Source organism: Rhamphochromis longiceps, linkage group LG12 (assembly GCF_057381845.1).
Source record: "Rhamphochromis longiceps isolate RC_006_pf linkage group LG12, R_longiceps_female_GT1.1, whole genome shotgun sequence".
Lineage (NCBI taxonomy): Eukaryota > Metazoa > Chordata > Actinopteri > Cichliformes > Cichlidae > Rhamphochromis > Rhamphochromis longiceps.
The window spans coordinates 3,503,567-3,521,747 of NC_140568.1; the positions used below are offsets into that span (position 1 = coordinate 3,503,567).

Here is an 18,181-nt window from a genome sequence, read left to right on the forward strand (position 1 = left end):
ACCTGTCAACCTCCAATGAACAACTGTCTGAACGGCGCATCAATGGTGTGAATGTGTCCATGTGTGTGAGAGACAGATGTAAAGAACGTCTCTGCATGGGCATTTACGACAGCATGTAGCGTATGGGTGATTTGTGTGTGCAAGTCATTTGAAGAGCTCCAAGCACAAGTGTGTCTACTAGCATGCTGTTAAGGATGTGGAGTAGTTGCTGGGATGGTAACAGCCCCCTCGGACTTTCCTTTCTTTGCTATGTTGGATTTCCATTGCAGCTTTTTTGCCTGACATCAGCAGCAGGTTAAACACAGGGGCCGCTGCACTGGGACGATGCAAACGCAGGCACCTTAGAATGCTTTCCACTTAACACACACACTGAGACTGCATTAACATTTCAAGGTATTATTTCAAACTTAGAGGAAATTGCTTCTGAATATTTCATGTGGACCACTACATGTCATACCTATCCCTGTGCGGCTGAAGCAGCGGTGTAGGTCGGGGGTTGGCGGTTTGGGGGAGTGCTGGCAAAGACGAGCCCTGTGGGAGCTGAACTGGGCATTTAAACCAAGACAGCTATGTGCAGTGCCCTACATCAGAGTCAGAAGGGACACACTTTGAAAAGCAATTATACTACCACTACTGGGTCATTAATTAAACTGAAAGCGACTGGGCTAATTCAGCTTTGTAACCCTGCTAAACATTCTCACACCTCACTGCACTGCTCAGATATTATCCAATCAGTATTGCAACAATGCACTGCTAATTGGTGATGCTGTTATGTCTGCAGTTCAGTGTCACGGCTCCAGCCTGGCCTTTGACTTCAATCACATGTCACATGTTCCAATTACTCTTTAATGTTTCCCATGTGTTGTTTCTAAAAATGTGAAAATGCTCAAAAGGATTTTTAAAGGCTCTTTGTTTCCTATACTGAGTTATGTGGTTTTGAACAGAGGCGTATTAAACAAGTTTCTTTGAAAAACGGACACTTAGCAACTCATGCTACTAAAATTCTTTCTGAAATTTTCTTAACTTTTCTTATACAAACTGAATTTTCTTTAGGGTCTTATTGTGAATCTAAAGGGGATCTGTAACTTTTGACTGAAAATACTGAACTGATGTTCACTCACTCGACCATCCTCTGCTGTCAGGGCCCAAGGGACAAACCTCCCTCCAAGGGGGTCAACCACAAGAACCACACCCCTAACTCCTCCAACTCCTCAAGGACTACTAGTGGGTGTGTCAGCACCTACTCATCCGCTTTACCCCCCACCTCAGGGTATATGCTCTATCGTGCAAAAGCAATCATTCTCACCCCCCCAATACCCTTTCTTTGTTTTGCAAATGGCCTCTCCCACATCATTTTACATACACACTCCAACCGCTGAGCTCTGGGGACCGTCCAGGAAGTAATTGTGGCTTTTGTGTATGTGCCCCCTCCCCCCACTCCCTCCCCGTCATTCTCAAAGGAGCCGCGCCCCCTTGTCAGCTGTCATCATATAACTGCCTGCAGACCCAGGGGCCTAATGACAGGATCTATAGTACATGAAAACACAATTATAGCCTCTGGTTCAATTGCTACTGTGTGAATGGCCTTTAAAAAAGGAAAAAAAGGAACCAAACATGCTGCCTGCTTGCACACACATATCCCCTAAACCACAACACATTAAAACATACAGAACCTCATTCTAAACACAAACATTTCAAATATGTCTAGCTTAAAAAACCAACCCTTTCCTCGTGTCAATATGAAGCTAATGCTAGGAGAGTTCTTACTGATTTGGACATGTTTGACCTTGTGCAGATGCTTGCTGTTTTAAGGAGCGACAGTGCAGGTATATACCACCCACACATGAGCCTCAGCATTCCAGAGGCATTTCATTAGCACTGACGATGCTGTTTTCATGGCAACATTTAGAAGCCACATTAAGCAGACATTACGAGACACTACAGGAAACGTTGATGAAACCGCAAAAGATCCACCACCTGGGTTCAATATTGTAATCCCTGATATGCTTTAAATTAGGCAGTCAAAATGGCAGGACGACAGAACAGAGGCTTCCACCTTCTTTTTCAAATGGGAACAGTGACCCCCAATGGACGATGCAGTGCAGTCTTTTAAAGGGTTAACGCGCCATCATCACTACCTCCGCATACATTTGGGTGCAATGACTGACTAATACAGCAGGGGTCAGTGTTGTATCACGGCAAATCTGTGCACGCTGAAAAAGAAAAGGAAAAGTGTGGCTGCAGAGATCACATATGTCTCGGTGACATCAGTAATCCCATTTAATCTGTCTATAAAAGTCCAGCTTTGCAAGTCAGCCCCTCCACATCTCCTCCAGGCACTTGGCTATGAAAACAAGGGCAGGGGCCTCAGCAGATCCCATTAACGTAGTGACCCTAATGGACTAAAGTGGCAACGATGACAGACACTTAAATGTTCAGATGCTGCCAGGCAGCCTAGCACCGCATCCCAGCTAAGCGAGGATGAGCACACACACACACACACACACACACACACACACACACACACACACACACACACACACACACACACACACACACACACACACACACACAAATACACACCAATCTATACATTCATAAGCCCAAAGGCTTAGATACACACACAGAGGTACACAGATGTGAGCACAATGAGTGCACAAGTGATTACCTACAACCCATTAAGGAACACACACAAAATAAAAGCATGCACTTCACACTGGAACACACGCACACACATAAAAACACATTCTCCGAGCAAAACAACAGTTACACAGAGCATAATTAAATAGGTGCTAACAGAAGATCTAATTAACTTAAGCAAACTAAACAAACTGTGACAAGGAGAGAATGAAGCACTTGTAAGCACTTGATGAAAGCAAGCAATATTAGTGGAGCGTAGCAGGCAGCTGCAGGAACACATCACGATACAGCACGGTCACTCCATTGTCTTACCCCTCTTAGGCCTGTCAAAACACAGGCCTCCAAACAAAAGACCTGTTACAAGTACAGCAGCTATCTGCTTCACACACACACACACACACACACACACACACACACACACACACACACACACACACACACACACACACACACACACACACACACACACACTTGGCCAGGAAACCTGGTCAAATAGTCCTATCGTTGAACTAATATGAGACTCTGAAGTACATTTTTTTTCTTTTTTGGCAAAGTTTTTGTAATCTTTGAAACAGTAACAAATCATTCAAGCCAGAATCTGCCACTTTTCATCTTTACATTTGTTTTTAGCTCAGACAAAACACAGGAACAAGGATCTGCTGTAACAAATAGGAAGCACCACAAAGTGCCACCTACAAACATATATGTATAAAACTTTATTATGACAGCCACCAAACTCTGTTTAAATGATATACAGAGAAAAGCACAAGAGCAGTGATTCAAAAACAGTACTAAATAGTTTCCACATACATATTACAGTTTTTTACAGACGCTAGGACACATTTCTCAATACTTAGGTCACGTTTGCAAAACTCCTCACACAGTGAGCACAACAGAAGTCTATGTGGGCTAAACTGAGGACCAGTTATCATTGTTTTGGCACAAAATGCATTCAATGACTACATCTCTCAAATTTCATGAATCATCTTCTCACTCAGACACAACAACTGCCAAAAATCTTTGTACGTACAGGACATTTTGCATGTGCTTACATACTGTTTTCAAAACTGTTAAACTTATGGCCAAAACAATAACACAATGCAAAACTTGAAAAGACAGCAAAATCCAACAGCAATATTTTATTGAAACATATTTTAAATCTAAAAATGCAGTTTAACCAGCCACAGCTGATTCTCATTGTAGATGAACATCTACACAGGTGTTACTCCTTCAATTTTTCAACTCCTTCAATTCTGGCAGCCAGAAGATTCTTTCCTAGGTGTGTTGCCCTAGATGACATAAGATGTGATGTGGATGAGAACCTGTGGCCAAATGGAGGAGACCGAGTAGATTAGCATTACTATTGTATGTGTATCAGTGGATGGTGTGTATACAAATTCTTGTATTTTGGGATTACTTAGTGCAAAAAAATAAAAAATACATAAACAAATATTAACGAATTCTGCATGATGTCTGATTCATTCCAGTAACATATATTGAAATTATAAACAGAGATGTGTCCTTGTTTTACACAAGAAAACACTGTGTAATGCTACATGTTGTTAGTGTTTTTTAGGTCATTGTTTTGTGGGTGACAAAGTGTGTTTGTCGGCTGTCAACCTTTGCTAGTGTTCTGGAAGAATGAGTTTATTTGAGACCTGAATGAAGTGTTTTGGTAGTTGTAGTGCATTTTGAATGTGAAATGAACTGCTTTGCCAAGCTGACGGTCAGTTAGGAGGATTGTGTGAAGAGTTTTGCAAAAGTGACCTAAGTATTGAGAATTGTGTCCTAGCGGCTGTAAAAAACTGTAACACTTTACAGGGAACTCAGTGAAATACTTGGAAATGTAAAATTCCAGCCGTACAGGGTTATGAGAGAATATTACATATTACATAAAAAAACAAATCAACTCACCTTATATTGTTCCTCATCCAATAAATGGTTAACACGTGTAATGAGGAAATGCAAAGGCTACTGCACTATAATGCCAATGATCCTAATCATAACTTCAGTTGGCAACATTTCGTGACGGTTCCTCATTCATATTTACGTTAAAAAAAAAGCCTGGATCGGTTGACTTTAACATATCGGTCTGAAATGACATGAAAGGCAACACAATCTGAGAATCTGGGCTGAACGACCTCATTTCTAACACTTTGTTCACTGCTCCCCTGCGGTGAACTGAAGTGTGGCGTTCAGTGCCTGTTACAGTTTTTTCTGATTGCTTAAGCACATTTTTTGTAACTATTGGCTAATTTTGCAAAACTCTTCACACAAATAAGAAAACCTGTCACCCAATCATCAAAACATTGTAGTTCTCTTGCAAAAGCAAACACAGCTAGATTAACTCTTCACACCTTCGTAAAAATGGTGTTTCCGTATCAAACAGTACACACAAGCCATCATCTACTAAGCACACAATGCGCCAACTGCACACTGATGGTATGAATACAAAACACATCTGGCTTTTGCTTCCTCTGTGCACAAGGTAGGCTATGTCAGTTTGAGCTCATACTTCTGTCATAGATCCATAAGCATAGAGGGATCCAAACTTCAAGTACTGGTGTTTATTCAAACACATCAAAACAAACACAAGTGTTTATTTCCAAGTATAGGATTATTTGCAATCGCCATAATGACTATATGGGTTACTTGGTCTGCAGTGAACATGCTTCCTCTGCCCCAGCATCTGGTCATCTAGCAATTCTGTAAAGTAACAATTTCAGTATTTTTACATCAATGGTATTGGTGTGTTTCTCATTGGCATATGGCAGTGCTACAAATCTTTGTGCGAAGTGACTGTACTAACCGATTCTCATTTCAAGATGTCCTTATGGTACTTGCTACAGTGTAGCGGCTCGAGTTAGGCTGGACCCGTTGGCCAGCTACCCTCAGGGTCATTCCACGGTTGATTACATGGTCCACTATTGTAGCTCTGATGTCATCAGCAATTCTATTTCTTACTCTTCCTACCCTTCCTCTCCCCCCTCCTCATCTTCCTCTCCCCCCTCCTCGTCTTCCTCTTGCTCCTCCTTGTCCTTGTTGTCCTCTTCATCCTACTTCTTCACCTCCACGTCCTCTTCCTCGGCCTCCTCTACTTCTCACTCTTCCTGCTCCCTCCATTGTACTCCGCACACACAGCTTACCTGTATTATAGTGCTTAGGCTGATTGCAAAGTGAACTAATTATCTAAAAAAGTTTTCACATGTGAAAGTGTGCCAGACAGTTGGCAAGTTAGTGTTAATGATAGCCATACATGTGTATACTTTTGCTAGGAGTGTGTTGGAAATTTGGTAATTGAGTGTTGTGCAGTGAATTGTGCCTACAGTTTTGCAAAGTGTGTGTTACAAAATTGCAAACTGAGTGCAAAGCAGTTTTTGTGCTTTTAGTTTTGCACACTCAGTGAGTGGTTTTGCTATAAGTCTGAATAGTTTTAGAGATTGTGCTACAGGAATCACAGTTAGGGTTTAAGCATTCAGAAAAAACTGTAAAGGCTGCTCAGGTTCAAAGCGACAGTGTGCTTCCTGTGACAACTCTAGTAAGAGGTAGATTTAGAGATAGATTGTTTTTGTTAAAAGTGAGCATTGCAAATGGCACACACACACACACACTCACACAGTTTGCAATCTCATTTCTTGTTTACATCTGTACAAGACCTTTGTGATAAGCCTGTTTGATAAAAAGCCTTTTGCAATAAAACTGACCTCACATGACTCGCTGTTTAAACTATGAGACGCAGCTTGGCAGAAAGCCTTTGCTGGAGGAATACGACTCCAGATACCCAAGATTTCCTGGAGCACACATTTTTGAACAGCTCCCTAAACATTACTGTAATATAAACCACAATGATCCAGTAAATCATAAAGCACAAGATGTAATAAAGTGTCTCTCCCTGCTGTCTGCTCTAGTTAAACATCTACCAGGAGCAATATATCTGTTGCTATAGCTACAGATTCTCCAGCAGATGCAAAACCAGAATATGATGTAGCTTGGGAGGTCCCACTTTAATAAATTACATAAAAAAAGAAAGCAATCACAACTAGCCAGCAAGCAAAGCACATACAAATTATGTCCTGACAAATTTATTACAGCTAACACCTGCCTCCTGAGTATAAAACCTAACAACTGCACTGAAAACACTCTGTACTGCAATGCAAAATTAACCATGACTTTAAGATAATGCGCTTATCCTTATACTGCAGTATCACAAAGAAAACAGTATATCCAGCAGGCGCTTCTCCTCGCCTCTGGTCCACTTCCATGCTTGCACGGAGCAATAGCCCCAGCTCCAACAGAGCATGACTTCAGACCTCTGCTAATTTAATGTTCCCATGCAGGTTTAACTGTCCCCAGAGTGGCTGCTCTGAAGTAGCCCTGCTGTATCTCAATGAATATGACTTGTTAAAAGTGGTGGGATGTGTGCATGATTATAGCTCAACAGTGAAGCAACCCAGCACCTTACATGGCCTGACATTAATCTTTGCTCACTGTCCGGAGCAATATCCACCTGACTAAGCACAGCTGGTGCAGTAGTTGTGTAGGTTTGGCTGTTATTTGTCATTCCCTTGTCTTTATTTCTGGATGTATTCCAGTATCTACATAACCTCCTCTTCTCTTCTTGCTAAAGGTGCTTGGAGGCTCCACTTGAAGAGTGGAGGGGTGATTGGGCTAAATATTCCTAGAGGCAACTACTCAGTGAATTCTTTGCTCCAATCACAGCCACATTCATGCATGGACCTTGTATCCATGTGATACATGAGTCATAGCAGGAATCTGAGCTTCAAATTAAACTGTCTTTGGACTAGTTCAGACTGTAGGCACCAAATCCTTCTATGCCCTCCCCAACCTCTGTTTCAACACTGATGGGACTCCATTCCCAGCCTTCCCCCGGCATCCCAGGCAAAGTCAACATAACCAGCCCCAGTGGAAACCCATGGGGACAAGTTTGGCTCCTCTCACCTAATCTGTGGTCAGTCCGTCTGCGGCACAAAAATAGATGGTATTTAGGAAAGTTTAAAAAGCGTACAGAGAAAAGAAAATGCTTCAAGATGTCACCGTCCTGGGTCGGTGGCCCAGTGTTTTGAGTTTCTTGTGTCTCTGAGTTTTTGTATTATGATCTTAGTTCTTTGTTGTCCCAGTTTATTCTTTAGTCTAGTGTCTTAGTTTGGCTTTCTTGTATTCTCTTTAGTTCTCTGAGTATTTCGTAGCTGCCCTCTGTGTCTCCCTGTTATTGTTCTCTGTGTTTCTTAGTTGCTCTGTCTCCCCTACTCAAGTCTGCGTCTATATTACGTTTCCTGTTTTACTTTGAAGGTCTGTGTCCTACGCGAATGTCTTGAGTTTCGCTTCCCTTGGGTGCCGTTATGTCCGATTTCTCCCAGCTGTGCTCCCCTTCTGTGTCTCAGTCCCCTCGTTATTTCCCAGTGTATTTAAGCCCTGTGTGTCTCTGTGTCAGTGTTGTGATCATGCTGTGTGTTGCTCCCTGCGTCTCCCTGTGTGTGTTTTGTTAGATTCTTCTCAGTTTAGGTCTTGTAGACGTTCTTGGTTCAGCAATAAAAGCTGCCATTTTGAGTTCAATCCTGTTTCTAGTGAGTTTGCGTTTGGGTCCATTTCCTGCCTGCACACAGTCGGATCATGACACGAGACGCATATTCATACAGGAAAATTATCTCAGGAACAGGAGTTCACTGCCCCCCTTGCCAGGAATGTAATGAATTTGAATAATGTACTTTTATCATGTGCAGAAGGTCTTGACTCTTATATATCATCTACCAGGATCAGTATCAGATTAGCTTATAAAATATGTGTTACTAGTAGAGAAATTATTACGGCGATATATTTGCTCTTCAGTAAACAGTCAGTCTGATTTCTATTCTGTTCTTTCTGTTCTTATTTACTGTATGTAATTCACATGCTAGTATTCTATTAGCTGTGCTGTAAACTATGAAAATGTTCAGTTATGTAATTTCTTGGTCCGCTAGTCATAAATCATTTCTTTTAAACCTTCCCAATGTGTAGCTACATGTACAGCAAATAAATCCTAAATGAGCTGTCTTCAGTTTGAAACACTGCCTTTAAACCATGGTTAATGCTAACAAACCACATTAGAAAAACAATGATTTTGTGAATGTGGTCTGGAACAGGTTACTGACACAGCTGGGGAATGACAAAGTACAGCTTGATAATATTTGTGAAAAAGGCTGCAGAATCTACAGTGTGTTAAAAATAGCACGAAACCTATTGAATTAAAGGTCTCTGCTCTGTGTTGGTACAGCTTACGCAGCCCACTTTGCTTTTGATAATCTCAGCATGCAAAGTTATCAGGTACAAATGACTAAGACATTTAATTCAACAAAGGTAACACGACACAATAAAATACTCTAATACTGAGGATTCACAGGTAAGCCAGCCAAGAGCAAGTTCTGATTAAAAAAATCCCTCAGTGAAACAGTTTTTTAGTCACGTATTTCTTGCTTGTACAGGCATTTGTGTGTTCTCACGGTTGCTTTTTGTTCATGTCGCAATGACAGTTATCTGCTATGCAATCATGCATACATATTCAGGTTACATACAGCTACCCAATTCATCTGTCAAGGTCTCTTACTAGTCCTTTGCTCATCCCTGTCGTTCTCTATGCGCTCCCACACACGCGCACACACTCTGCCTGCAGACACCTCTGCAGCCTACCTCATTATCCACTCCTCTAATAATCTCCTTGTTAAATTGCAGTGTTAACCTGAGAAACAGGAATAAAGACCTTTTCTATCACACTACTACTTACAAGCTTTCCAGCCCTGTAATTGCATCAAGGATTCCATATTTTAGGTCTGATCTCATTAAACGTACAACAGCCTCTCAATCAATGACAACTTTATAAGCAACATTGCCGTGATGTGAGAGGTCAAGCCTCGGGAGAATAAAGATATTCTTTTTGCAAAACTTGTACCTTCTTGCCAAAGTGAGCAGCTTCTTTATGGTAACAGTAATTTACTTCGATTCATCTAGCAGCTGTTTTCTCTATGAACACAACCAAAGTAAGTGTTGTTATCAACAACAATAAACTGCAGGTCACCAACTTTCACAGTAAGACACAGTCAGGAGGATTCACCTTGATGCCCATTTGAACCTTATTCCCAGTTTGAAGTGCGGTTAGCCCAGAGAGATATTATGAGATGAACTGCTACCGCTCAGGGTCGCTGCTCACCAGATAACAACCAGCCTTACAGTGTTATCACTCATCCTGATCGCAACCCTCCATTACCGCTGCACCACTGCTGATGCATAGCGGTGCTCTTGCGTACTGTATATCACAGCTCTCAAACTGCCCCTGAACCATGCTCCGATGCACTGTTAATGCCTCAGCTAATCTGATCTGTCTCCAGCTGGTTTACTACGTATACACATACCTTGATATGAAGCTGGGAAAGTAGTCTTGAAGCAGCTAGACTATGACAGGAGCATGTAGGGTGCTAGCTTCATTTTCACAGGCTGGCTGCTAATAAAAGGCTGGATGGGGATGTGGAGGATGCTACCTAATAATAGAGCATCCAGAGATGCGTTGCTATATCACGTTGTTAGCAGGGTTTGTAGAACGCAAAGTGCTAATGGACATTAATGGTGAAGTGAATGCGTGCATGGGCAAGTTAGCATTATGTGTTATTCATGACCCCTTCAGCACGCTGCTGTGGTCTGCAACCGGTGTTCCCAAAGTCTTACAGCAGTGATAAAACATATTTCTATTATTTTTATGTTTATGGATATTGCCTTAACTTTCGTACTCTAATAATGCTTTGCCTTCGACAGGTGGATGTGTTATATTTAAAGCCGTGTTATTCTGTTTTGTTCTTTGTTTGTTTTATTATTTTCTTAGAAAATAGTTTGAGCTTATAACGAGGTAAGGTTCTTTGAAGCGTTATAGACTTTCATTAGTATGTATTTTAAAGTTTGCTTGTTTTAACATTAATCCTGGAGAGCGAGAGGATGTCTCAGGAATAGAGAACAGAGAAGTGAACTGTACTGATTTTCAAGAATGATCAAGGGTGATCTGCAGAGCAGGAGTAACTACAGGGGAATAAAGTTGATGAGCCATACCACCAAGATATTTGAAAGACTTGAAAGTAGGTTAAGAAGAGAGGGGACTATCAGTAAGCAGGCTGTGGCCTCAGGCTGAAAAAGAGCACCAAAGATGCCGTATTTGCTTTGAGAGTTATGGAGAAGCATAGAGAAGCCCAGAAGGAGCTTAAGTGCGTCTTTGTGGATCTAGAGAAAATGGTAAATGGCCTGCATTTGTATAGCGCTTTTCTAGTCCATAGGACCCCAAAGCACTTTACACTACATTCAGTCATTCACCCATTCACACACAGGCGATAGCAAGCTACATTGTAGCCACAGCCACCCTGGGGCGCACTGACAGAGGCGAGGCTGCCGGACACTGGCGCCACCGGGCCCTCTGACCACCACCAGTAGGCAAACACGCATTTGCCCAATATCCTTGGGCAAATCTTGCCCAAGGATATTTGGCATGCAGCCAGGAGGCAGCCTGGGATCGAACCACCGACCTTCTGATTAGTGGCTGACCTGCTCTGCCACCTCTGCCACCTGAGCTACAGCCACCCCACAAAACATATGACAGGGTGCCAAGAGAGGAACTGTGGTAATGAATGAGGAAGACAGAAATGACGGAGACGTTTGTGAGGGTGGTGCACGACATCTATGAGGACAACAAGACGGTGGAGAACAGACAGGTTCAAAGTACAGTTGGGATTACGTCAGGGATCGACTCTGAGCCTCCTCAGGTAGGAGTCTTCATGGAATATGATGTTCACACTGTGTACTGAGAATAGAGAGGCGGTGGAAGAGAGCCCGAGGAGGTGGAGGTATGGATCTGGAGAAAAGAGGAATGGCGTCAGTAGAAGCAAGACACAATATATGTCTGTGAATGAGAGGGAGACAAAGAAAAGAGTACAGGCAGGGTGCAGCGGGTGGAGATGAGTGTCAGAGGTGATTTGTCACAGAAGGATAGCACCAAGAGTGAAAGGGAAGGTTTAGAAGATTGTAGTAAGAGCCCCTATGATGTATGGTTTGGACCTAGGCATTAAAAAAGAGAGTAGGCAGAGCTGCAGGTGGCAATTTTGAAGATTCTTGGTGTGACCAGAACGAACAGCCGCAGAAATGAGTATATCACAGGGACAAGTTCACGTTGAGCAGTTTGGAGGCAAAGTTGGAGAGGCAAGGCCGAGATGCTTTGGTCATGTGTAGAGTAGGGACAGTGGATATATTAGACAAAGGATGATAAAGATGAAGCTGCTGGACACAGAGAAGATTCGGGATGCAGTGAACACACGGCTCATGTGACAGAAGAGGATGGCAGGGATAGGGTGAGGAGGAGGGAGGAGCTGAAAGAACAAGCACAACAACAGATGCAAACTATCCTGCCCAATTCAAACAATGTCCGTCCTGGACATCAAAAAACCTCGGCGCTGACAACAACATCAGTAAACAACATTGGACTGTTGCAAAAATGGCTTCTGCCATGGAGTGACTGAGATGGGAACAAGAAAGCTTAGACCTTGGTGTGCATATAGACAAAGTCACACACACACACTTAACCATTCTTGAGGTACTGACATGTCTTCTAATTGGATCAAGTGTCATCCTTGTTCCCCAGTGACAAACTCTGCTCTGACATTGCAGCTTCTGTTCTCCGGCAAGCTTCTAGCACCACAGGGTGCCTCAAGGAGATCGACACATCACCTCGCCTGCAGATCATAGTGGGTGACATACACTAGAGACACCTGCTCTAACTGAAGAGACGGCAAAACAGCAAGAGATATGGGCAGGAAAAACTAAGCTGGACAGAGAGGAGGGCAGAGTAAAGGCCTTAGGAGAAAAAGTGTACTTTGGGTGATATGGTGGTGGAAACTCTCAGTATATTCGATCACTATGAAGTACATGTATTAGTTACTAAAGGTTACGTATTTGTCACAATTTATTAGAATGAAAATTTCTAAAACTGTAAATAAGCCTGTGTCACATCCAGGAAAAATCCCAACTGTACATAACCACCTGCTTTAAAGCAGGGTGGCTGCTCCTTTCTTGTTATTACAGAAAGCTTTTATTTACATGTGCAAATCCAAAGTCTCCTTTGTTATATGGAACAATTTACAGTACGTCCATACATAACTAAGTGTAAATGTGCTCATGCTATTGTTAACTTATCTTGATAAATGTGTCTGTAAATAACAGCACGAATGTTGTAGTTCATTACACATGTATACATACAGGGTAACGAAATACAGTTTGCATCTAATCAGAAGTGCAAGAGCAGTAAGTGCAATAGGAGCAGATTATATACAGATAAGAGTAGTATAAAAGGTGGGAATAGTTATGAACAGATTACGTACAAATAAGGCAGAGCCCAATCCATCTGAAGCAGATATGTTTTATATGCATGGAATTCCACAGTAAAGACAAACAGGTGAATGCAAACAGAGTTTGAATAGATTTTTCAGTCTATTGTATTCCTTACCTCTTATATCTACAGTACTTCCTTGTAAATAATCACTTGAGAGTCACAAAAATGAAGCGAGGCTTTGGTATTAAACTTTTATACCGACTGTGATCATTGTGAGCCACCCTTGAAAACACACTAACGCTAACTATCTCTTGAAACGTGAGGGATAGACTCGTAAATATATGAAAAGATGGTGACAGAGTAGGTGCTTTGCTGTGCAATGCAATAACCTGTGGATATATGAGAGTATTTGATAAACAGAAATGAAAACAATTAAAATGTCTGTAGGCTCTAACTATATTGTGTGGTGTAATTATTGTGAAATATCCTCTTGCTTGTCACACGCACAGATTATATTGGTAAACCTCTTAAAATTCTATTACTGGAGCAGGCGGGTAGATGCAAAGCAGGTTTTGCACAAACACCAACTGTACCTACAATTAAAGCGCTGATGAGCCATTCAGCAACTTTCTAAATGCTAATTACAGAACTTGCAAAGGAGTTGTTTCATATTTCATGGTGTTAGGTAATGCATTAGTTATGCAACATAATTTATTTGTATTGTGATTTTGACTGCAACTGTGTGCTGTTTTCCATACCATATGGATACAACTTAATATATCTGGGAGTTGGGGGTTATAGTTATGGATTAAAGGCATACTTAAGAACAGAAGTCAGAAGCTCACAGTATTCCTCAGCCAGACACTAAGATAAAGAAAACAACTAATAGAAGGAAAGGGGAAGGGATTGGAAGGTTTAAAAGTTAAACAAGGTTAAGTAACAAGCAAATACCTGGGCACATGTAGCCAGAGGTACTTCGTGGATTTATACAGCTGGGAAAATAGTTATTTACTGATCATAGGGTTGAGGTGTTTATTATGGGGATTTAGATGTGTGCGATCCCTCTGCCTTCAGGAGTTGAAACACCTGAAAAGTTTATGTTTATAAGGAGCCGATTCATTTCTGTGGATCCCTGATAGAGTCCCTGCCTGAATTGGTCTCGCTGTTGTCGCATTAGACCACATAACTGCAGTACTGGATTATTTATGGTATACAGTCTTTTAGGAGTATTGCCTGTAGCTCCATTTTCAAATGGACTGGAAGCAGATTTGTAGCTATTATGATTTCCTATGTATCTTTTAATATTTTACTACATTAAGCAAAGATGTGGTCATTTTGATTAGCATCTGAACAGAAAAACCCAAAACAAACACATTCTCTGTAGATGTGTGGTTTGGCCGACAGCCACGCTGCTATAGTCTGAAGATAAAATAATTTTTGTGGAAGTGGTTCAAGATCAAAGATCGGGGTTTTTCCTAGGGAGAATGTTACTAATGGGTATTATTTGAAAAGGAGAAATAAAAGGGATTTAAAAAATGATAACTTTATTTTTCTTCTAGGTTTAGATCTAATCCCTACTCTCTGCTTAAAAACATGCTTCAAAACATAATTCTACAAAGCAGAAGTTAAAAGGTTTTTTCACTTGACAGCAGCATTTTGCTGACATTATGGAGTTATTATCTGTACTGGGATGTAGATCTGGTTCAGTAATTGCAGTCTATTTCAAATACAGCATCAGCTGAATGCATAATTTTTAACTGTCTCTTAGCAAACTAAATATCCCAGCCAAACTCATTTTCAGCCAAGTTAACTTCCTAAGGAAATCTTATCTAAGAGAGATATTTTTGTCTGTGGAGGAGGCCTCGGGGCTACATAGCCTCATTATTTCGTTTGGCTTCCTGACGACATTTCCTCTTTTATCCTTAACAACACTATGGTGGATCTTGGCTTTGGACTGGAGCATAAAATATCCACCCATTTAAACAAACTGTTAACACACAGATGGGCTATCTTAGTGAGGCAGATGTGGGCTGTGTAACACTGTTGGCTTCAATATGTTAAGAATTCTGTCATTCATATTTGGATCACTTATTACTTCGTGTTTTCACAAGTTCATTCAGGCATAAGTTTGACAGCAGAACAAGCAGCTATAGCATGGGTGGCATATTTACAATGCACATGCAACTGACAGTAGATCAAGTGACATATAATTTATGGGTATTGTTCAGGCTTAAGTTAAAGTGAACCATACTCACATTTCACAACTATAGACTCTATGAATATTCTACATATAGTCTATGTGTAAAAAACCTGACTAATTGCTAGTGAGTCCTAGACGTTGCAGGCAGCGACTGTGAAATTAACTGCTAAAGCCCTAGTACGTCTTTTATGTATGAGAATGTTTTAGTCAGACCCTAGGAAGAGTAGCTACTGCTATTGCAGGTGCTAATGGGGATCTTAATAAACTAAACTATCTAAACAACCATTCAGAAAGGCTGGTGACTCTCTGGTAACCACCAGTTGCAAGTGAAAAATTTGTATATCTTACAGGTTGGCAAATGGTTGCTAGGTGGTGCACCAAAAACCTTTAGTCACCAGAAGATTGCCTGTAGGTTGCCCACTGAAGAAAGTCTCATTAGCCAGCAGCAAAAGAAAAGCCAAAGATTAAACTCAAGACAATCAAAAATGTGAGAAACACTATTTCTAACTACAGGAATAAGGAAGGAACAAAGCCCTTTCATACAAATATGATATCAAAGATAATGAGAACCACTTTAATTTTAAAATGCCATATACCATTTTTCAATACTGCCTAAGTAAAAGTGACTTTATCGGTGAGAAGTCCACAATGTTTAGTTAATGATTTTTCTCTAGTTCTGGACACTGAATAAGGTTTGCTCATTGACAGAGATAACTCATGTCTCCTACATAAAGCGACATCCATAACACTGCAAAGTCCCAGTGAACGCAAGAATCAGTAAAGCAGCTGACAATAATATCCATTCCCTCAACATCTTCAAATTTTACATTAGATTTGGATAAGGATGGAAAGCATCTGGAGAAAAAGACAGTCTGCAGTCTGCCTTTTAAATTAGATTCAAACTCTGCCCAAGCATCCGCCTCCTCTTCCTTCATGGACAGAGTGCAAGTCTCTGTTCTGTTGTCAGCAAAACAGAAGCCAAGAATCCATGCAACATGCATGCAACCTTTGTAACTTTACTTGAACTTGTAGCCAGTGGGATATTTTGACTTTAAAATGCCGTGCAGGCACACACTAACCATTTTGTTCTTCTTGGAGTAAGTCTTCTTCAGCAGCCTCTCATTCATCCTCTCCTGCTCCCGCTGGGCGTGATGAAGGAAGCCGTTCTCCAGGGGATCCACCACTGGCTGAACATTCTCCTCTTCCTCCTCCACCTCCTCGTCCTCCTTCTTCTGACGCTTTGCCGCCTTTTTCTCCTTCCACCTCTCCTTCTTCTCTTGCGTCTTCACAACTCCACTCTTCTTCTGCAGAAAAAGATTTTGTTAGAACTTGGCAATTACGTAGTATTAATCAAAGAAACTAAACTAGATCAAGTCAGCAGTAGTGAATCTCAAATAATTCTGTGCTTGCACTGAATGACAGATACTGATCAGTGTCACACTGAGATTTACAGCCTTTGGTGTCTCAAGGATTTTCTTTGAATCCTTCAACGAGAACAAAGCAGACAGGTCTAGATGGATATACAAACTGGCAGGAGATAAATGTGCAAAAGAACAGAGGGAGGGTGTACCGCAGCTGGCAAATAGTCAAGTGTGCGGCCCCTTTCACTTCTGGCTTATACAAAGCAAGCAAACACTTGAGCAGAGAGCAGTGACGCTCCCTCTCTCTAAAGTCATATTTAATCCTGTCAGCAGCAGAACAATGCCTTACTGGAGCCTATAATCACTTTATGGCTCAGATATAATGAGCTTGTGATATGAAGTGCTGCTTTAACACACACTGGAGAAAATACAGCAGCTTTACATTTAGTCTATGACCACACAGTCTCCCCCTTTAACCTTGTTAGTTGTTGATTTCATGCTTCAGCAATGCCCTGTATGAAAGCAGTGTTTGTTTATTGGAATTTAAAGACAGTTTCTAAGTTGCTGGTATGTTATACAGCGGTAGCTCGTCCTCACCTCCCCAATTTTATGCCCAACACGTATAACAGAGCCACGTGGCTGCGGCTTTTGTTACTGAAGTCACTACACTGGTAAAACTGTACGAAACGTTAGATGAATAATATTCTATGTTAAAAGGTTTTGCTGAGGTAAAGTTTGATGGTTAGCCTTCACATATGCTCAGCCTCAGGATCTCTTCAAGCTGCCACAAACAACTGAGTTTCTAAGGAGAGATGGGTGAACAGCTCACATGAGTGGATTTTTTAGTTTGCAATTTAAATAAAAAGAATGAGCATCAATAATGAAATTACCCATGAACTGCAGCCCTAGTTTGATCCTCAACTGCTGGTGATGCCTCTATGAACAACCAAACCTCAGTAATTCCGGCGGGATAATCAATGGGAGCACAGACAAGACATATTCTACAACTCCTCCTTGCAAGGTACTGCACTTTGAGCTCAAGATGGCTATGAACCCATCTCATAGCACAGATCAGCTGTTCTAGACTCATACTTATAACACATAATAAGACACAAATGGTCAAAGGAAGGTCAAATAAAGCTGGCAAGTGAGTAAAGTCAAAGCCATTGCCAAGATGATAAAATAAAAAAGCGCACACGTGTTGGCATACATGCACAAGTCCTATTCCGTGACAACCCCTGATGTCTGCCTCACTTCTGTGTCAAGTGTCTGAATTGTTCCCTCCTCCTGGGCTTCAGCTGCTCCTTATTTCCATATCTGAAAATAAGACTGAGCTGGTGATGTCCTGCTGCCGGTGGTCATCACTGTGTGTTTGAATGGCACAGGACAACACGTCTCTGTTGGAAGCCGTATGGAGCTGAGGCCAGAGGGCTGCAAGTTCACATTTCAGCATCTGTTCACAGCCAGCAGCATTAAGCCTAACTGCAGATGAATCTGTGCTCCATATGAATAATCAAATTATCGACTCCAAAGGTGGGAGATTAGCAGATGGGTAGCACATTAGGCTCATAACTGCTAATGAATGACACCTTCCGTGACAAAAGGTGTTTATGTATCAGGTACTTAAAA

General features: G+C 41.5%; 1 protein-coding gene across 9 annotated transcripts in view; it reads right to left on the reverse strand.

The window, feature by feature from the left end:
• The window catches only part of fbrsl1 (fibrosin-like 1), a 286,791-nt gene that overhangs the window by 183,310 nt on the left and 85,300 nt on the right, over positions 1–18,181 (reverse strand). For all 9 annotated transcript variants that reach the window (XM_085424377.1, XM_085424379.1, XM_085424378.1 and 6 more), the window contains exon 2: positions 16,271–16,495. In XM_085424377.1, coding sequence (XP_085280503.1) covers positions 16,271–16,495 — 225 coding nt within the window. The remainder of the gene's footprint in view (positions 1–16,270; positions 16,496–18,181) is intronic.